Raw genomic sequence first — 21,523 nt, forward strand, 5'->3', positions numbered from 1 at the left:
ATGCTGCAGGACAAACCATGTGAACACCTGGATTTCCCCCATCAGCAATGCTTCAGGTTCATTCTGTGACTTTCAAACTGTGCTTCTCCAACGACCCTGGAGGAAATGCTCAACCACCAGGGATACATCGAATGAGACACCATGTGTGGCATCTGTTTTTTTTTTTTTTTGTCTTTTTTTTCGTGACCGGCACTCAGCCAGTGAGTGCACCGGCCATTCCTATATAGGATTCGAACCTGCGGCGGGAGCGTCGCTGCGCTCCCAGCGCCGTACTCTCCCGAGTGCACCACGGGCTCGGCCCTGTGGCATGTTAAACAGAGCACCGTTCATGCTCAATCTGCTGGCTACCACTTGCAGGTAAAGAAACTAAGGCCAACAGGTTACACAACTTGCTCAAGATGACTCATCAAATGGCCAAGACCTAACTTAATCCCAGATCTTGTAACTTCAAAGCATCTCCTACCACCTAGTGCTTCTCAAACATTTCCACTGAAGCACCCCAATAGCTAAAGAAAGTGAGCCCCTTCCTACCTTGAACACACTGACAGAGCACAACTTACTGCTAAGTCTTTTCCCAAAAATGCATGCAAACTTTAAACACTAAGAATTCTCCAAACTTTCTACTATTAATATTGGCACTTCCTATCAAAATTTAAAATACACCCGTGGTTTCCCCTATCTCTTGGCATACTGCCACATATGGACTTATACCCCACTGTGAGCAGCTCGATAGCTCCTTCACCAGCCGACTTCCTTAGCCTACTCTTCAAATGGTCAATTATTAGAAAAAGATGCTCAACTTTTTTTTTTTTTTTTTTGTGGTGGCTGGCCGGTATGGGGATCTGAACCCTTGACATCGGTATTATAACATTGAGTTCTAACCAACTAAGCTAACCAGCCAGCCCCTCAACTCCATTTGTTAAAGATGTACTAATTTAAAGTAAAGTGACATGTTTTCACCAGATTCCTATCTGGTGAAAAATTAAACCAATAAAAACACAGTTGATGAAGGTGTGGGGAAGATGATGGAGAGGAATTTGGTATTAATTTGTAGATAGCAACTTGGCACCTTCTAAAATTTAAACTATGCATTCTCTTCAGCACAGCAGTGCCAACTAGGACATTACTAAGTGTACATCAATAGCAGACTGGCAGAAAAATTACAACATATCCTATATACTTGAACACTGTGCAGTTGTTGTGAATGAGAACTATACTATCAGAGATGTTCACGGTGCAGTAAGAGGAAAAAAGCAGGTAGGGCAGTAGGTAGAGTATGACCTTAGTATCTGTAAAGACATGGTCTTGTTAATACACAGAAATTTCTGGATGCAAAAGACACAGTATAGGGACTTAGCTCTGGGCAGTGCATAGCAGGAGACTTTTACTTTCCTAACTCAGACCCTTTTGAGCTATTTGAATGTTTATTAACAGTGCTTAAAGAAAAATATTAACTGATTTGAGCTTCTCAGAAAGCTCTTAAGTATTACATTTAAATATTCCAATCAAATCTGAAGACAGAAAAATGAACAAACTAATAAATTGACAATCCTCCTTTCTGACAAAATGTGGGTAATGCTGTTTGTCCTTTAGTCTGGATGCTCTAGAACAACGCTATACAATATACCGGAAGCCACCTGCCTAATTTAAAAATGTCAAGTAGCCAGAGTAAAACAAAACAAAAACAGGTGACATTAATTTTAATGTTTTATTAATCCATCACAACCAAAATATTATTTCAGCATGTAAATATTTTTAACAATGATATTTTATTACTTTTTTATTGTCCTCAAAGCCCAGTGCTTTTGATTCTCAATTTGGAAACATCTCAATTTGGACACTGAATATTCATCAGAAACATCTGATCTGTATTTAGATTTAACAAAATTTACACTTGACAAAATAGACTTACATACCTAAGTTCCTTACATAAAGTTCTCTGATAAATGAACTATTAGTTTTTAAACTTAAATAAAAATTCAGTTGTACTGGCTACATTTCAAGTGCTCCATAGCATATATGGCTAGTGGCTGCCATATTGGACAGTGGAGATACAGAAAAGTGGTTTGTCCAAGTGGGGTCCCCAGGCCAGCAGCACCAGCATCACCTAGGAACTTGCTCTTAGTGCAAATTCTCAGAGTCTACCCCAGTCCACAGAATCAGAAACTCTGAGAGGGGGGCCCAGCACTCTGTTTTAAGGAGTCCTAGAGGTGTTCTGATGCATGCTAAAGCTTGAGAACCACTGGCCTAGAATACCATTAAATAAGACAATGAAGAAATAGTTTTGATCACCTATTTACAGAATGCAAACTGAATACAAACCCTGCCCCGTTATATTTTGAAAGTATGGAACCAGAAAAACGAGTAACTGTTTGGATTTTTATTAATCCAGGTGCAGTAAACTGTCTCAATGGGATGTTTGGATTACTAGAAGGTAATCCTTGACTATCAGGACTGAACTCGGATGGCATTTTGTTTCACCTTATTTCCTGACACCCAAGATCCCAGGAAATGAGTGCTATCAACATGTATCAAGGCTGCCAGTACAAATCTAATGCTGATATACACATTATAATGAACTACATGTTCTCACTGCATGAAGTCATGGCCAGCAGAAAAAACAGCATCAGGCTGTGAAGGGTATACTTGTTCATCATCTAACCTGTGAATGACTGTGGACCACACACCTGTTTATCCTTCACCCCACCCACTTCTGTTTGGGCATTCTGCTCTTCAAAACTATTAATACCCAGACCCCCATAACCTCCAGTAGTCAAGGAAGCCCTCTTTCTGCTATTATAGTTTTAAGTTACTTCTGGAAGTTTATATAACTTCAACACCAGACAGAGCTTTGTCTTGAACAGCTGGCATTGTGATTTCTTCTCAGTGTTGTCCATGTACAGATTAGGATGTCTAACTGACTAGCTTGTTACTGAAAATTGTGTTTAAGAAGTCGGCTGTGGCAGGGTCAGCAACTAGCAGTGCACCAAAACAAATGTTCTTCCTTCATAGAAGGGAATACCAGACCCCTGAAGTCAGAAATGGTCACATGGCTGTGTTCTCTCAGGGAACGTGAGTGGAGGACAAGGCGGGTAGAGGTCCTTCCTCCTTCCCTTTGATCAGAAGGCCACATCATTACAGAAGCCACATGGTAAAGATTGAGCTACAGTCAGTTATACGGTTTAAGTGATAGAAAGTTCCAGAAGACCAGTTCCTTGACTGACTCAGCCCAAGACAGGGCTGTCCTGCAATTTGGCTTACTCACTTGGATCCTTTGCTCTTTAAGCCACTTTATTTTATTTCATTGTTGTAGTAACTTAACCTACCTTGGAATATCACTTAATATCCTTCTGATTTTGCCAAAGAACTTGTATATTTTATTAAAAGTTTCAATAAAGATTCAGACCGTTTGCCACGAGAACTATGAAAGTACTAGAGCATAAATGTTATCTACAAAGTTAAAATAATACACAAAAGTAAGCCAATGTGCCAGCTTGAATAACAGATAAAGTGATGTCATCTCTTTTCTTACCACCTAAAAGAGAACAAAAAGAACGGATTTTTTTAGATTTGTCTCGATTACCTAAGAAGTGGTTGATTGTATAAAAAGACCTTGGAGGCCAAATAAGGTATTTCAGAAATCAACTATAAAATGTTACTACTTGATTAGACCTTGTGCTGGAATGAACTGCATTTATAAGTTGGGGTTCAAGTCCCATATCACCTTTCCTTATGATGATGTTATATACCACTGGAGCTTGTCACCGCATGTGGTTAGTAATTAACTGCATTGCAATGACTTTTCAATATTCCCTACTGAGACAAAGAGCTGCTGCGCCCAATATAAATGTAACTATATTTACACATGCCATTTGAACTAATACCTGAATCGTTTGGCCAGCCAACTGGAAGACAAGGTGTTCAAAGCTCCTGATGGCTTAGATTCAGAAGCTCTTGTTGCTGAACACCTCTGTAGAAAGGTCAGATCAGTAGTCATTCACCCACTTCATGCACTTACCAAGAAAGCCCATATAGGTTTATACAATTAGGCAGTTAACCCTGAGCTTGGTTCAGGTATGGACAACATGAGAAACAATCAAATGTAGTTAAAAAGTAACTTAGGCTTCCATTTTTATTCAACAGCAACTTTAGGCAGATATTTCTACTGATTTGACAAAGGTATTAGTGTTATGAGTTGACTTGCACCCCCCAAAAAAGAGATGATAAATTCCTAACCCCCAGTACCTCCAAATGTGACCTTATTTGGAAATAGGTTCTTTGAAGAGGTAAAGTTAAGAAGAGTTCATTAGGGTGGGCCTACAGGACTTGTGTCCTTATAAAAAAGAAAAGTTCAGACAGACACACACACAGGGAGAATGCCTGAAGATGAAGGCAGAGATTGGGGTGATGTACCTACAAGTCAAGTAAAACCAAAGACTGCCAGCAAACCATGAGAAGCTAGGAAAGAGACACGGAGCAGATTCTCTTTCCCAGCCCTCAGAATGAGCCAACCCTGCCAACACCTTGATCTCGGATTTTAGCCTCCATATTGTGAAAGAACAAATTTCTGTTGTTTAAGACACCCAGTTTGTAGTATTTTCTTATGACAGCCACAGGAAACTAATACAACTAGAATCCAACTTTAATTCAGAATCAATTTTATTATATTCACCCCAACTCCTACAGCAAATATTTAAGATCAACAACTTAGTATGCAACAACGCTCAAAGTTGTTCCATTTCCCACCTTAGAATTTAGGCTGGGTGTTATATTGAATGTTATATGTTATACTGAATGTTTTAAGACAGCTTGGTTGTAGCTAAGAGTCTCTTCTCACCCGGATTTGCTGGTGGGGCGGCTATCATGTTTGCAGCTGTGGTCCAGAGGATGTCTGTGCTGAATACAGAAATTTCCATGACACTGGACACAAGGCACCTGTAGCATCTCTTTCTTCTTACATCCCTCTTTTGAGCACTGGTATGTAAAAACCTGAAAAAGAGTTACTTCAGTGTTTAAATAAGCAATTCTTTAATAGTCCCCCAATAAGACCATTCACATTTAAGCTAAAAACAGTTCTTAGCTACAGAGCATGAAGATGTCAGGGTTTCATTCAAACATCTTAGTGTCAGGTAAAGAGACAAACATTAATTAAGGAGACAGGCAAGTTTTAACAAGTGGTAAAATACAAAGGCAGCATTTAAACTGGGGATTCATGTGAAGATGGACTGGAGGTGTCCCCAGAAAGACAAAAAAGAAAAAGACAACAGGGGAGCAGGGGCACCTGGAAAGGAAGGAGGCCAAGCAAGGGTGTGACAAGTATAGCCCCAGACAGGGTAACTCTGGGGAGCTCTGGGGACAGTGGAGGTTGTCCCCATCAGGGACAAGGGAGCTAGAATATCTACGTCTCCCACATCCAATAGTCATTGAGTTTTTTGGGAGGGGGAGCAGGTGATATAGATTTCCAGGCACCTCCAACTCTTTGTGAATGTAAGAAGGTAAGTGAAGGGGGGAGAGTGTCCAGCAGCCTGAGGGCAGGCCTCTGGCAGAGACAGGCATGGCCATCATGAGTAACCATGCAGCAGGAACATGTGCACCTGCAAAGTGCAGGAACACGGGGGTGCAAGCAGAACACCAAAAGTGTCTGCTACAGAGGCAGGAACAAAGTGCGCTAAGAGTACGAAGGAGGGCACACCTACACCAGGGGTAGGACAGGAGGGGGAAGGACCTAGGTGGCAATTCTGCGTTGTGCCAAGAAGGAGGGGGACCTTGCCAGGTAGAGCTGCACTCTTGACTTCCAGAGGGCTTGGAGGGCAGAGGGTCTGGGTGCACAGCAACAGTAGAGTAGAAATAAATAGGACTAGAAAGGGGGATTGGAGTAAGCTGCTACACAAAAGGGTTTTCATGTAGTACTAAGGAATACAGATTTTACTCTGTCATGTTTGAGGTTGAAAACAGAAAGTAAAAGGTAATGGTCCAATGCTACTTTGCTTGCATAAGAAAGAAAGAAAAAAAAAAAAACAGTTAATGGGCCTTCACATTTACTTATGGTAATGTAATTGTAAAGTATTTAATGTAACAGATTGACTAAGATAGCTGACACCTACAAAACAGATCTATGACTAGAAACTGATTTAAACTTGAAAAAAGCCAATTCCCTAAAGAAAAGCTCTTTAAAAATCCAAAAGTGTCCATATGCTTATTCTAGAGAGCAACAGGACAAGAGAGGGACCCTGCATCTGAAAAAGCAACTAGCCTTAGAAAGAACAACCCAAATAGACCAGTAGGGCCCACAGGGAGTGTGAGTTGCAGAGCTGGCCCAGACCAGAACCAGGAAGCAGCCCTGGGGAAGGCTCTGAAACTGCAATCCCAGGGGAAAAGACAGACAGGGACATGCAATCTACAGAGGGAGAGCTGACGCGAGTCTCCTCAGACGTCTGGTTAAGGAGGGAGATCTGAACACATGTATTGGTTCTGCCCCCTCCTGAAATACCACAGAAGTGACAGAAAACAGGTTTTCTGAAAAAGGATAAACCCACAAGGGCAAAGAATAAAAAGAAAACAGATACAAGATTTTAGAAACTAAAAAAACACATGGCAAATAGTAATGAACGTGTCAGGCAAGAGAAAGTCAAATTGTAAGCTGGTAGGAAAGTCAAGAAGTAACCCTATTTATGAAACAAAACCTCAAAACCTCAGAAATTGGTACTAAAAACTCAGGGTGGAGTGGGATTACCACAGGAGAAATGGCCACAAGTCTGTTTAAGAAAAAGACCCAAAGATCTCTACTCATCGCCAGCAGAGACTGGTGCTTATGCTCTGGACAGGGCCAGACCGAGATTGCTGGCCTGGGGAGCACAGGAGTGGTCAGGAGTACCATCTCGAAGTCAGAAGGGGCCATGGAAGACAGTGACGAGTTCGTGAGCTACAAAGATCTCTGGCTGCTCTTTTTGCCTGACTCCCAGAACTTGGAGCCAGAAGCGCACGCTCCAGGCAGGAGGACAGAATGTCTTCTCTGGGAATCCAATTAGCCCAAAAGGAGGACCTAAAGACATGAACTTCAGGGGCTTTCTGAATGAGTGGACTGGGCAGATGACGCACAGCAAAGGCCAGAGTCCACTCTGCACTTAATGAGCAGCTACCTCCAGATCAGGCATGTGAGGAGGAGTAAGGAAAAGCAACCTGGGGACAGACCTACAGGAAGGAGAGGAAACTTGTCCCAGGCTCTAGTGCCTGGGAGTACTAGGAATCTAGACAGAAGAGGGAATCTAGACAGGACAGAGAAAAGAGCAGAAGAAGCCAAAGAAATGCAAGCGGACGTTCCAGAACCAAGGAAGGTCCAGTGTGCTAAGCACACAGAAGATCGACCTACACCAGAAATGTCTGATATGAAGCTTCCAACTCTGGGACAAAAAGATACTCCAAGCTACTGGGAGAACTGGTTCCACAGAGGACCAAGGACAGGATGGCTTGGGAATTCTCTAAACCAAGAGTAGAAACGAGAAAATGAACCAATGCCTTCCAACATCCTAGGGATGATTTCAAAGCTAGGATGCTAAACCCAGGCAACTCATCAAGTAGAAGTGGAGAATAAAGACCTTGAGAAATGCATGATCTTGGTTTATCTCCCAGTCTCCCTCCCAGGAAGCAACCAGAGGATGTGCTTCCACCAAAATAAAGGAATGAACTAAGAAAAAGAAAAACACAGAATATGAGAAACTTGATTCTATTTTAAGAGAAACACAGGAAACTCAGATCCATTGAAAGGCAAAGGGAATCTCCAGGCTATTGCCCTCAAAGTGACAGAGGCTTGGGACACCCATCCAAATGCACAGTCCAGCTCCACGGGGAAGATGGGGCTGGGAAGAGAATGTGTGCATGAGTGTTAGAATGAGGGACAGGAGCTAAATTCTCAGCATACATTGTAAATAGGTAGTGCTTACAACCAAAGGGTTTACAAAACAAACTCAGGATGCAACAATACACACATTTGGAGAAAAAGTAGCTATCACAAATGAGACTGGCTAAAAGCTAAAGGCGGTTGCCTATGGGGAACAGAGGCCTGTTTTTCCTAATATGCTTTACTCCGATTGAAAACATATATAACTTTAATAAATGTACTGGCACTACCAAAACAAGAAAACTGAATGTCTGAGTTTTATATCCTCTTACATTTTCCTAAGAGCAGCTTAGAAAACAAATAGAAAACTACACTAATTCTCAATCTTAAGAGAAAAACTGATAAATTCCTGCAAAGAAAGAAGACTCACCCAGGACTCCTAATATTTAGAGAATATGTTTATATAACTAAAAGCTCATGCCATTCACAACACAAGAAAATGTCAATATATCATTAGGGTTTTACTTTGTACAGAAAGTATCAAGACCAATCGATAAAAGACCTTCCCCCCACCCCAAGGATAAATCAATATTCACAGATCACAGAACAGACACAGAATCAGTCCTTACCTTCTCTTTATTCTTCCCAGGATGATATTTACAGTCTCTGTCAATGTGCTCACCAACCACCACATCTGGTATCTCTCCCTTTTTTATTGGGATGGGGATGTTACAAAGCGGGCATACCGGGACCTGAACATCCTAGAAATAATAAACATAAGATGATATTTGAAATTTGCCAAAACTCACAAAAAGGTAGAATAGTACAGTGCACTTAAACCCAAATAGAGTACAAAAACTGATATTTCGACCACTCATGAGAACAAAGCACTGTTAGTATTATGGATTAACAGTAAGGCATCTCTGGAACTTGAGGGTAAGTTGCCTCAAGTGGAATCTAGTGGAATTTAAATATAACGGACTATCAACCAACTGTAGAAGTGACCTTAAGACTGAGCAAAAGGAAGCCAAAGAAGGAAGCTGGTGAAATCAACCAAGGGCCATATCAGGAAAGTGGGGCTGTCTGTCCAGCACTGTCCAGGTGGGAAGAGAACCCACCGAAATACCTCCAGAGTGCAGATGATAGAAGAAAACAACTAACCATGAAGATCCCTCACGTCACTTCAATTGCCAACAGCCTCTCTGATCCTCTTGTGGCTTTTACATGCTGGGAGAGAGTCACTTATCAGTGCACAAGGGAGCACACACCGAGGCTGAGTTCTCAGGTACGTAACAACCATTGCTGTTTCCAAGCCCAAGACTGTGGGGGCTCTGGAGGGAGTGACTGGAGTACCTGCAGCTGAATGCCCAAAATGGTTTAAAAAAACCTCTGAACCAGAACAGGAACCAAGGGGGACAGTCAATGAAAAAACTGAGGTGGCAGCTGATATCAAATAGGTGGCAGGTAATCACCGAATTTAGGTGGCAGGTAATCACAGAATTATGGGGGCCTATTGTCTGTGAGTTGTGCTGGAAGAGTCACCAGGTACTCCCTCAGTTGGCAAGTCTGCCAAATTAAGAAATAAAGAATTATGAAATGATCTCTAGCCAAACTCCTCCCCATGTAGGGACATGGGAAGATCCAGCTGACAAATAAACTGGATAGTTTGACCTAGTCATCAGTGCTTGGTAAATATGGTGAATGTGAGTCAGCCTCCCTTGCCCCACCACAATGACCTAGAAAAGACTGGAGGGTCAGACCCTGTCCAACACTGATCAAAGCATGCTAAGTCATCCACATTTCTAACTGCCACCACGGTGAAGTAGCAGAGTTCACTAATCTGTGGGCCACCCAGAAACAAGTGACTATGGGCTAGAAGCCATCTGAAAAGTCAATAACAAAAGACTTTAACCTTTGGACTTACGCAAGTGAGTTTTTGTAAAGTCACCTTTCTGTTTCTATTGTGTACTACTTTAATCACTTAAATATGACATCAAGGCTGCAAAGTTACCCAAATATATATGCACCTTTAATACCTTCCTGATTCGATTCCACACCAAGGATTAAAACACTTCTTTCACCCCATAAAGATATAGCTATATTTTTCCTTGGTGTAATGGATCAAAGGAACTAAGTATTTTAACATGTAAAAGTAAGCTTTGAAGGTTAGGTTACAACAAGAATCTGATTCCACAAGTCTCTGAAAATAATATCTCAGTTGCTTTAGGGGCTGGCAGGTTAGCTCAGTTGGTTAGAACATAGTGTTATAACACCAAGGACAAGGGTTCCGATCCACATTAAAAAACAAAACAGATCTCAATTACTTCAGAGCTGTGCTGTCCAACAGAACTTTCTGCAATGGTACAAATGCTTCATATGTGCGCTGTCCAATACAGTGGTCCTTGGCCACATGTGGTTATTAAACACTTGGTATGTGGCTACTGGACTTGAGTTAAATTCAGTAATTTAAATAGCCGTATGTGGCTAGTGTCTACTATACTGGACAGTGCAGCTTTAGACAATGAAGATTAGAACCTTCTGAACAAAGTAAGATGAATTACCTTCTTGAATGCAAAGGGACATTTATGTGCAGCATATGTATAATGATCTTTACAGAAATCTTGTTGACATACATCACATTTCAGTGGAAGAAAATCTAAAAAAAACCAGTAAAGTGTTTTAAAGACTAGAACAAAAGAATTATAGATTATGCTAGGCAGATATTTACCTATACTGAGTGCTTTGTGAGTATGAGACAAATATATCCTCAAGGTATTACACAGAGAAAGCAACTTTGGGGTCATGAATTTCATAATACCAAACAACATTTAAGAATCTATAAAGCTGTCTTTTCAAGAGAGATCCCATTTCATGTACATCACAAGCATTTAAGCAGACTTGTATCCTCTTAATCCTGGCAGCCACCTAGTATCTGGCCTTGGGTGGATGCTAAATAACAATGTTGACCAGAACTTGCTCTTTATGCCAGCTTCCCAATATTGAGAACCCAGAAAGGCCAAGACACAGAGAGTTATCAGCTACTTAATATAACAGCCAGTTCTCCCCAACGAAATACCATTGTCTATTCATATTCTCTTAAAAGTGCTTACCTAGCTGCTTGCAAGTTTTTTCTGAACAATGCTTCCCCAAATCAGGAAACTCCATTATGAAAACAGTGTTCAAGATGGCAGAGTTAAATATCACCTACAAGAATTAGAATAGTTAGGCAGAAAGCAATGACTGCCCTAATTTAGTCACCAGGATTTACAATTTACAGCTAATGAAAGTAAACACGCTCTTTAGGGAGCATTAAATGTCCAGGTCATCCTGGGCCCCTGCACAAGACTAAAGCATTACAAATTCTTGCTATCTTTCAGCAAAGAGAAAAATGGGAGTTTTAACACAAATACCAGGTCTCAGTCATTCAGAAGCGACCCCATCAGGAAAGACAAATTGCTTTTCAGTCCTTTTAATTCCTAGTTTATGAAGCTCACCCCAAATTCAGGTTTTCACTAAACCATACTTCAATTCATACTGATAGGGGCTTCCCATGTTCAATTTACACAGCTGCCAGTGAAAATTACAATCTTGGTGAATTTTAAGTCACAATTTCACCTATGGAATATGTTTGTTGACATAAACAAAACTTTGTTACTAGGTGTTAAATCACATTAGTTGAGTACACTACCCAGAGGAGATTTAACTCTGCCCCTTGCCTCTCTCTTTAATTCCCTTATGCATTGAGTATTACTTTGAACTTATTCCTTAATGACATCAGTCTGGAATTGATAAGGCAGACGCACAAGCAATTAACTCACCACGGAATACAGGTAGACAACTAGTGAAGCTACTGCACTGCACTTGAGAGAGAATTAAGGTCCATAGCAGGGCTTGCAAGATCCCATCCGTGATCTGGCATCCACCAAACCTCTCGTCCCTCCCAGAATTCAGGTCCCCAGGGCCTTTTCCGGATCTTTCTATCAGCTTTCTTCACTCTCCTGGAGCTCTCTCGTAGGCTGTCCTCTATGCCTGGAATACTCCTGTCTCAGCTAACATCTACTCACCCCCTCAGGCCTCAGTTTAATATATCATTTTCTCAGAAAGGTCTTTATCAACACCCTCACCAGCCCCCATTTTAAGTTACACACACTCTACTTTTAAAAGATCCTATAATTTCTTTCCCATCACTAATTCAGCTTTCAGCTCCACCGAGTGCGGGGACCGTGTGGGGTTTGTCCATCGTTTACCAGAAGAACCTAGCACAGTGCACGACACAGAACAAGCGTTCCGAAATGTCTGTTCAAGGAACTGACCAGAAACTGATGTCAATTCCGAAGATCTTGTTCTTAACAGCACAGCAGCGGTCTGAGGACGCCTGACCTTGGGGGGTGCGGGGGTTACTCTGCTGTGACAATGACGCCTCGTCCGTACAGGCCGGGGACCAACAGAGAAGAAATGCATGCAGCTGCGAGGCTGTCACTCTGCTGGAGGGCTTACGACCCCGTCTGACCTCGGCACTACGCCCCCTGCGCTCCTGGGCCGGCAGGAGGCCCGGACCCCGGGTAAACCAGATCCACTCCCGATCCCGTACCTGGCTCCTGTCAGGGATCCGAGCAGCCGAGTGGACCAGCGGAAGGCGGCGGACACGAAAAAGTGAGTGTCCCTCTTCCTGGTCAACCCGGGGGAGCGAAGCAGAGAGAACGACGACACCAGAACTCGTACGGCGTCCGAGGCCCACCCACACCTACGGCAGAGAGCGACATCACGCCGCCCAGTACCGGCGGCCATTTATTCAGTTTCCCCGTCAGTAGCCCGGGCATTCCTGGCGCGCCCCGATTACGTCACCCACAAGCTCGGCGATACCTCCCTCGCCACTGCTCAGTGGGTCCGGCGCGCCCCGAAGACGTCACCGGACACTCAGCCAATCCCGCCCCACCTAGACCCAGTCGGCCCGCCCACTCCTAGCCCCTCCGCTTTCTTTCTCGAATAGTCCGGCGGCTTCGCGCAGGCGGCGCACGGGCCGCTGAGTCACTCTAGATCACGCTGAGTCACGCTGAGGCGGTTTCGCGCAGGTGCATCCGGGCGGTCGCGAGGCTCGCGCCCCTGAGTCAGGACGGGAGAGGCCGGGAGGCCGTGGGTGCGCCCCGAGCTACCCTGACTCATGTGGCCTTATCGGTCTATGAGAGACGAAGCAGCCGCAAGCCTGGGCTGGGCCGCGGCCGGGTGTCGCGGGAGGGTAAGCGGCCCCTCCCGTGGAGGGAGGCCGGGGGTGGCCGCTTGCCAGGCAGTGAGGGGCGACAGGGCCCTAGGAACAGGGGGCGCGCAGAGGGAGGCCAAGGCCCGGAGGAGGCAGGCCGAGTGACTGCACATCTAAGGTTATCCTGGAGGTCACAGAAAGCCTGTATTTTAAAAAAGAATGTATTTTGAAGTAATTTAAAAGTTACATAAGAACTGCGGGAGTAGTACCCAAAATTTTTATGTCTCTATCACCTAGGTTCCCCAATTTAACATTTCACTTATTTTGGTCCATTGCACCCTGATCCCTCTACAAATGTGTAGGCACACAGTCGATTCTCTTCACTGGTGCCTCTGGTCAAAACATTTTCGTCAAGCAATCGTTAACGTTGTTTCATGTGCTTTTCTCTTTAAGGACACCTCGTTTAATGTATATTGTTGAGTCATTAACATTGGGTTCATGTTCAACAGCGCTATAACTCATGCCTGACCGTAGATCATCTTACGGGTATTTTCTTCGTGAGGCACATCCCAGCCTGCTTGCAATCAGACTAGACAGCACTTGAGTGCTAGGTCGGGAGGCATCTAAATGGCAAAACCGCCAACCAAAAGCACAGAAATGCAAAAAGCATGGTCTTGAGTAGGCTGTGAAAAGGATATGTGTTTACAGAATAAGAGCTGAAACAGGGAGGAAGGTGTCCTAAACAATGAGGAGGGCATCGTTGTGTTCAATCTCAAGTGGAAATGTGTGACTTGGCAAGTTAAGATTTTCACCACTCTGCACATAAGGGAAACTGGCCTCAAAAGCTCACCATAAGTATTGATTTTGGGGTTACAAATAAATTTTAGTGGTAGTGTGGGGAAAATACAATAATTCAATCAGGCTCCCTTGCTCAGGTCTGGTTGGGGGGGTGGAGCAGCACATTTCTTGTAAACAAGTTGTGTGGGTGGAGTTAGTGCGCGTGTGAGCCAATGTATCTTTTAGTTTTGCAGCTGTTGTGTGTTCTGCAGTTTATGAAGCAGGCTGGCAGCAGAGAACTCGTGTCTAACAATAGGGCATGTTTACTCTGCTGGGAGCTGCTCAGTTTGTTTTTCTTTGGACTTTGCTGGTAGCAGTTGAGTTTCTGAGTTTCTTTTTGTACTGCCTAGTTCATAGTGTAGTGTGTGCTGAATAAAGACTATTTCTTCTTCAACGAAGGCTCCAGGGACCGTTTTGTCCAGTTTCCTAGCTCAAAGACCTGAGTGTGAAGGATTTGTGAACGGGCTCGAGGGGTCTGTGAGCTCCAGACCCTAGCCCTAGCTCTTCAGTAGGAAAATTCACAAATGAAGAATCCACAAGTAAGGAGGACCAACTGTGTTTGTATGTTTGTATTCATATGTGTGTCCCCTTTTTCATTAGTCTTTTTCTGAGCCATTTGAGAGCATGCTGTAGACATGATACCACATCAGACTTTGAATACTCCAGTGTTTATTTTCCAAAAGCAGCCATTTCTACATACCACTCTTCAGCCATCCATGCCAGGAAATATCAGTATTGAAATAATACTAAATTCTAATCCACAGAGCCCATTCAGATTTCACCAGCTGTGTTAACAATGTCTCTTCTTCCTCTCTGCTCCAGAATCCCATTCATGATTACATTCCCAGTTTCCTCCAAGCTGGAATATGTCCTTGGACATTCCTGTACTTAATAAAGGGCAGAGACTTTTCATACATATAAGATGACCATTAGTCTGAGTCCATTGATGTTTCTTCAGAACCAGACTCGGGTTTTTTCCTTGGCAGGAGTATCACAGAATTGATTCTGTGTTTTTGGTGCATCACACCAGTTGGCACAGGATTTCACCCAGTCCTACCATGGGTTATGTTAATCTCAATCACCTGGTCATAGTGGCTTCTGCTAGGTTTCTCTGTAATGAGGTCACCACTTTTTCATTTGCAAATTGATTAATACTTTGTAGGGAGATATTCCCAGATTACCCCATTATCTTGTTCATCAAAGCTCTGCCTGGCTGACCTTAACCTCCACTGGTGACTTCTACCTAAACCACTGTGATTATTACCAAATAGTGCATTTTAGAATTTCCATTTTTCTTTTATATTAATTGGCATTCTGCTGTAAGGGAGAAATTTTCCTTCATTTTTTATTCATTTGTACATATCAGTATGGACTCATGGGTTTCTGTTATATTGTCTGGGTAGTGTTCTGTTGCTATGTATCATTATTTATTTTGATGTTCACCATTATCCCAGCCCCTTCAAACAGCTCCTGAACCCTTTTGACGTGTCCTCATCATCCTTTGCACCCTTCCTTAATTCCTGGCATCAGATATTCTGGGCCTATTTTGTAGTCTTTCTGCCCCAGCCCTGGAATCAGCCATTCCTCCAAGGAACATTGGTTCTTTTGAGTGAAGGATGGTATTTAGAAACCAGGACTCGGGTGTGTGGTGTGCTTATTGCTGCTAGGTCCACTCAGTGGACACAGGCTAGGAAATATATGTATGTACATGTGTGTATATATACTCATATCTATAATTCTGCCTATATTTGTGTACATATATCTAAAAATCCATAACCGGGACTGGCCATTTACTTTACTTGGGAGAGCATGGTGCTGGTAACACCATGGCCAAGGGTTTGAATCCCCCTACTGGCCAGTCACCAAAAAAAAAAAAATCTATGACCATACCTTCAATTCCAGTCCAACACCTCAGGGCTTTTTCTAGCCTATTTTTTCGTGATTGTGAATAACCTTCTCCAGCAGTAAGAAACCCGGCTTTCATTGTCCTCAATATATTATGTGCTCAGTCCCTTTACTTGCTTAATGTAACCAATCTCCCAACCGCTCTAACCATCACCTCCACCTGCTACCTTTGTGCCCACCTCCTCAGAATCCCACATCCTTAAGCAATGGTAGGCACACTGCCTCCACTGGACTCCCCACCCCCACCCCCTTCTTCCAGTTGGTCAAAGTCTGGTATGGTCAAAGCCATTAATTTTCTTCCGGGAGGATTTATTTTTAAAGAAGAGCATTTACTAAGGAACTATAAATACAAATACAAGATTTTTATCTTACTCCTGGGTCAGAAATCATATATGTATTACTATTATCCTTCTTATTAATATCCCTAGAATAGAACTTTAATTTCTTAGGCCTTTCAATAAATACAAATACCCATGACCTTAATGCTATAGGAACTCAAATTTCCAAATCAATTAAGAATTTAGATAACTGTAATGTTAAAATGTAATTACATTAATCAGCTACTATCAGAAAAATTGTTTAGATATGTCAGACAAGGCAATGTGACCTTTTCCTATAAACTTTATTCCAAATGTTGAAGTGAAAACCTTTTTTTTTTTTTTTTGGGCAGCTGGCCAGTATGGGGGTCCAAACCCTTGACCTTAGAGTTATATAACACTACGCACTAACTGACTGAGCTAACCTGCTAGCCCAAAGAGAAAACTTTTATTTAGATCCGTGTATTTCCAGGTTATGTGGATCTTTCTAGAACCAGTTGTAACACAAAAAGTAAAGTAGTGTATTAGTTTCCTATTGCTGCTGTAGCAAATACTACAAATTTAGTGGCTTAAAACAGTTCAAGTTTATTCTTTTACAGTTCTGTAGATCAGAAGTCTGAAATGGGTCTAACAGGCCTGAAATCAAAGTGTCAGCAGGTCTGCAGTTCTTCTGGAGGCTCTAAGAGAATACCGTCCTTACCTTTTCTAGCTTCTTCAGGTTGCTTACATCCTTTGGCTTGTGGCCCCAGTCAACAATCACATCACTGTGATCTCTGCTTTTGTTGTCACATTGCCTTGTCTGACCTTGATTCTCCTGCATCCATCTTTCACTTATGATAACCCTTGTTATTGCAGTGGACCCACCTGAATAATTCCCCATCTCAAGATTTTTAATCATGTCTCCAAAGTCCCTTTTGTCATATAAGGTAACATATTCACAGCTTCTGGGAAATGGAGACATGGACATCTTTGGGGTGGGGGCATAATTCTTAGCATGGGCACTAACACACTTACTGCCATGGGGGAAAACATAAGATTGCATTCTTTTAAATAAACTAAAATGTTAAGATTTCTCAGTGTCATTATATAGTACTTTTATTTTTTTGAGATATAAAAAGCATTTAATAAAAATTATCCAAATTTTCAATAAATGTTTTAGAAAAACAATATTCATAATTGAATTTTTAACCAAAGAAGGAAAATGTAATTGGTTGAATGCTGCTCACCGCCCCCCCCATGCCACAAGCACAGAGACAGACACACACACATACGCATGGATGGGTGGTTGTGCCTGTGTAGACCCGGGATTCACCCATAGCCTCAGCCTGTGTTAAGGGAGGGTCAGGAGGAAGATGTGCAGGTAGGATGCCCTGGGGGTTTTACTAAGGGTGCAGTTGGCCCACTGGATTTTATCTTGAGTGGAAAGGGATATGTTGAGCAAGGTAGTAACAAGAACTTGGAGGGGTGGACACAGAACAAAATTTACATAATACATACACTTCCGGCCCTTCTTGGTCCCATTCTGGCCAAGACTACAAAATTGTGAGAACAAAAGACTTGAATCAGTTTTAAGTTAAGGGCCAAGCCCGTGGTGCACTTGGTAGAGTGCTGCGCTGGGAGCGCGGCGACGCTCCCACCGCGGGTTCGGATCCCATATAGGAATGGCCAGTGTGCTCACTGGCTGAGTGCTGGTCACGAAAAAGACAGAAAAAAGAATTTTAAATTAAGCTTTTTGTCATCAATTGAACGTTTACATTCAAAGAAACAAAGGGAGGTACCACCAAGTGTAAGTAAGGTATGTTTCTTTACACATTAAAGTTAATGACTTTCTTTCATACATAAATGCTCCCTAAGATGTCCTCTGAGAACTGCCTTGTGGTCAGCAGGGGAAGAAGGACCTTGTAATACCATGACATTCTGCAGGGGAGTGAGGCAGGCCTCACAGCCTTAGTTAGCAGACTTCAAGAAGTTTGCTTGAAAGGAACAGGCCACAGAGCATGTCCAGTAATACACTGATTCTCTATCAAGGGGCCACAGTGTTCTTCACCAGTGGGTCACTGTTATGATCCCTGTTTATGTGTGAGGAAACTGAAGCACAGAGGTGTTAAGAAACACGCCCAAGAGAAGCCAGGATTCTAACCTGGGTTCTGAGCCCACTTTCTTAACTCCTCTTCTACTGTTAACACTGGCTAGAGATGAGGGTAGAGAGGCAGCAGAGACCAGATCATGTAAGACCTCGAAGGCTGAGAAAAGATTTTGGACTTTATCTTAAGTGGAAAAGGATATCGTTGAGCAAGGTGGTAACAAGAACACGGGGGGATGTGTGGAAACTAAATAAAATTTACATAATACGCACACTTTATACAGCTCTCCAAAAAATAATTTTAACTTTCTGTAATTTCTATGATTGAACTCAACTTTCGTCTGTACCCCCTAGACTGCCATAGGCAAGCAACTTGTTCTATCCCATTATAGCATATCTAGTCTGATGTAGTGATTTTTTTTTTTCTGATGTTGTGATTTTTAAGTCCAATTTAGCTCATGACCTCAGTTACTATCTAGTTCACATCGCAGTCATTTCAAGGTTTCTTTCTACAGTCCCTCCTCTCCAATTTGGGTGGCCTCTGTGGGTTAGGGGAAGCTTATATAATCTCATGGCAGCAGAGGGTGAAGGTCTGGTTTACATATCAGCTAGCTCCTCCCTGGCCTCTGCAGGTGATGAGACCAGTCATGCTGGCCTTGGGTCATATGCTAGCTTCTGCTGCAGATGCTGTGGTTTCCACCACGACTTCTGATCATGAGCTCATTGCAAGTAATGTAAGCCTGCCCCAACCCCAGGTCACACCTGTTTTGACAACTCTCAACCTTCCATACCAGGGCACATGGGGATTTGGGGATCTTCGTGTGTAGGGAATATAGATCTAGAGGCACCACCTCAGGTCTGACCACACCCTGTGTATCCTCTACTGCACTCTCCCTGCATCAGCTTGGGAAGCTGTGTGAAGTAGACCTCTCCTGTAGGTACAGGTGGGAAACCAGACATAGACCCCTCTCCTTATTTGATGGTCTATCATCTCAAGTTGCCACCACATTGAGGGTTGTAGAATGAGCATTAGGTCCATTCTCAGGGTACCAGTGGCATCATAACCTAGGTCTCTTCACTTTTAAAACTTTCCAAACTTCTCCTCCAGCTCTGGAAGCAATTTTCTTCCTATAAGGCAGGAAACTTTGTTTACATTATATCCTCAGGTTTCTTGCTCTAAGGTAAAACTTCCAAGTTTTGGTTCATAATATGTCAAAATCCAGGCTTCATAATTACAAGAAAAGCTTTTTCTTTGTCACTTCGAAGCCTTGTGTAAGACTATGACTTGCTATGAACTCTCAAAAGTGTAGGTTTGGATCCCATATGGGGATGGCTGGTTGGCTCACTTGGGAGAGCGTGGTGCTGACAACACCAAGTCAAAGGTTAAGATCCCCTTACCGGTTATCTTTAAAACAAACAAACAAACAAAAAACTTTTGTTCAGCTGTAGTACATACAGGTTAAGCACAGACAAGAACAGAAGCTAAGAGAGCAGATAAGAAGCTGTTGCTAGTTTTAGGTGAGATGACAGTGATTGTGGAAATGTAGAAGCTTTACTTACCTTTATAGCTTCCCTTATAAGTAGCACATGAGCAAGTGATCCAGTTTTTGCGGAGGAGAGGGACTTCTGGGAAAGGTTTTCCTCCCTAATAAAAAAGAGATACCCATTAGGATGTAGCCCTCTTCTAGGAGATATTTTATGATACTTGGAAATAGTAGCTTTGCTGACATGAAGGGCCAAACTTAAGGACTAAGTCAAAATGCTGAGGTGGCAGAGCAGAAAGGTGAAAGAACCCAAGTTGTTGATGACATTGTTGAACTGCTGACCAATTTCATTGTCTCTGAACTTCTTGTAATGTGAGATAATGTGTATCCTTATTGTTCAGGGCAATTTTTGTTGTTTTTTAAAAACATTATTTTCAGCCAAAAACATTCTTACTGATAAGTGGAAAAAATTATTTCAGTTTAGCACATACCAGCTATGAGAGAAAACATCTGACAAATAAGCAATTGGATACATGAGTCTGGAACTTGGATAAGAGATCTGGCCTAGAAAAATAAAGTTGGAAATCACTAACATAAATGTTGCAATTGAATCCATAAGGGCTGATGAAATTGCCTATGGAGAGGATACAGTGTGAAGGAGAAGAGGACTTGGGCCCTAAGCCTTAGGAAAATCCGTTATTTAAAGATCAAAGAAAGATGAACTGACCAAGTCGACCAAGAATTAACAACCAAAGAACTTAGGGGGGAAATAAAGAGAGGGAGGTGTCATTGAAGCCAAGGGAAGAGAGAGTTTTCAAGAGGGAGAACTGGTTAACTGCCCATTGCTACTGAGAGAATAAGACAAAGGCTGAAAGTATCTGTTGGATTTAATGGCAGGGGGATCAATGGTGCATTTAGAATGGTCCCAGAGGTGGAGGCAGAAGTAAGATCGAAATAGGATGAAGAGTGAGTATGAGGTGAAGAAATGCAGTCTGGGTGAAAGAAGTTGGGATATAGGCAGGAGAAGCTTACACGCCTAAAGAAACATGAAAAATATGTTTTCCCTGTTCAGCCTGGTTAAACAGGTGACTTCCTGTTGCTCATTTCTCATAGGACACTCTTCTGCTTGGGCACAAAGTTAGTATTACCTTTACATTTATAATTCGTATCATCAACACATATTTATTGGGTGCCTGCTAGCTGCACAGCACCCTGTTATGCCTCAAGAAAATATAAGAAAAGATTAAGCTGGATCCTTGTCTTTTCCCAGGAGTTTATGGTCTTGATCTTGGAGAAAAAAAGACCTATATCTGGAGACAACTGGGCAGTAAGTGTAAACATTGTATTTATGAGGTTGTGGGGCAGAGGCTGTAATCGTTATTGGAATTCAGAGAATAAAAAGTTCCCAGGGCAAGCCTGGAGAAGTTGGGCTAGAGTCTAGGAAAGTTTCACAGTGGAGGAAGGCTCCAATGGGCCTTTGATGATAGGGGAATTATACTGGGGTGGGGGGATAGGGGAGATTGCTGAAGCCAAGGTTATATGCCAAGAGCCAGGACTCTTGATAACAAGGGACAAGAACCCGATTCAGCAGATTTTGCTGAAAGGGGAATTTATTGGCTCCTAAACTTCAGATGTGCCTGGATCCAGGAACACAAATGAGGTTCTTGTCACCTTCACATCTGAATACTGCTCTCTCTCTCATTGCGGAGCAGCCCCCTCCATGTGATACGGAAGTAGCTGCCAGCAACCTGGGCTACAGTCAGCCAACACAGTGTCTCTGTCCCACCTCTGTGTTGAAATCTGTGGATGGCTTCCGATGGTTTTTTTGAGTCATGGATGGCTTCTGATGGTTTTCTTGAGTCA

At 42.7% G+C, this 21,523-nt stretch overlaps 1 protein-coding gene across 2 annotated transcripts; it reads right to left on the minus strand.

The window, feature by feature from the left end:
* Positions 1 to 1,694: 1,694 nt before the first annotated feature.
* ZFAND2A (zinc finger AN1-type containing 2A) lies at positions 1,695 to 12,646 on the minus strand. 2 transcript variants are annotated; one of them, XM_063090716.1, is made up of 6 exons: positions 12,429 to 12,646; positions 10,948 to 11,041; positions 10,399 to 10,493; positions 8,467 to 8,598; positions 4,838 to 4,989; positions 1,695 to 3,535 (listed from the first exon to the last, which is right to left on the minus strand). In XM_063090716.1, exons 2-6 carry the CDS (start codon positions 11,000 to 11,002, stop codon positions 3,529 to 3,531), a joined length of 441 nt encoding a protein of 146 aa, XP_062946786.1. In that variant the 5' UTR covers positions 11,003 to 11,041; positions 12,429 to 12,646; the 3' UTR covers positions 1,695 to 3,528. The 2 variants fall into 2 exon arrangements, with proteins under 2 accessions (XP_062946786.1, XP_062946787.1); XM_063090717.1 differs by lacking the exon at positions 1,695 to 3,535 and having other exon boundaries at positions 4,642 to 4,989; positions 12,429 to 12,644.
* Between the last annotated feature and the right edge of the window lie 8,877 nt (positions 12,647 to 21,523).

This window comes from Cynocephalus volans, chromosome 3 (genome assembly GCF_027409185.1).
Source record: "Cynocephalus volans isolate mCynVol1 chromosome 3, mCynVol1.pri, whole genome shotgun sequence".
NCBI classification, from domain to species: Eukaryota; Metazoa; Chordata; class Mammalia; order Dermoptera; family Cynocephalidae; genus Cynocephalus; species Cynocephalus volans.

Bases quoted from the DNA above. Each gene is read 5' to 3' on its own strand.
- ZFAND2A (XM_063090716.1), bottom strand. From the start codon at position 11,002: ATGGAGTTTCCTGATTTGGGGAAGCATTGTTCAGAAAAAACTTGCAAG. The intron at 10,494-10,947 runs GTAAGCACTTTT...GGTTTTTTTTAG, and splicing joins AAAAACTTGCAAGCAGCTAG to ATTTTCTTCCACTGAAATGT. The intron at 8,599-10,398 runs GTAATTCATCTT...TATTATTTCTAG, and splicing joins GTCCCTTTGCATTCAAGAAG to GATGTTCAGGTCCCGGTATG.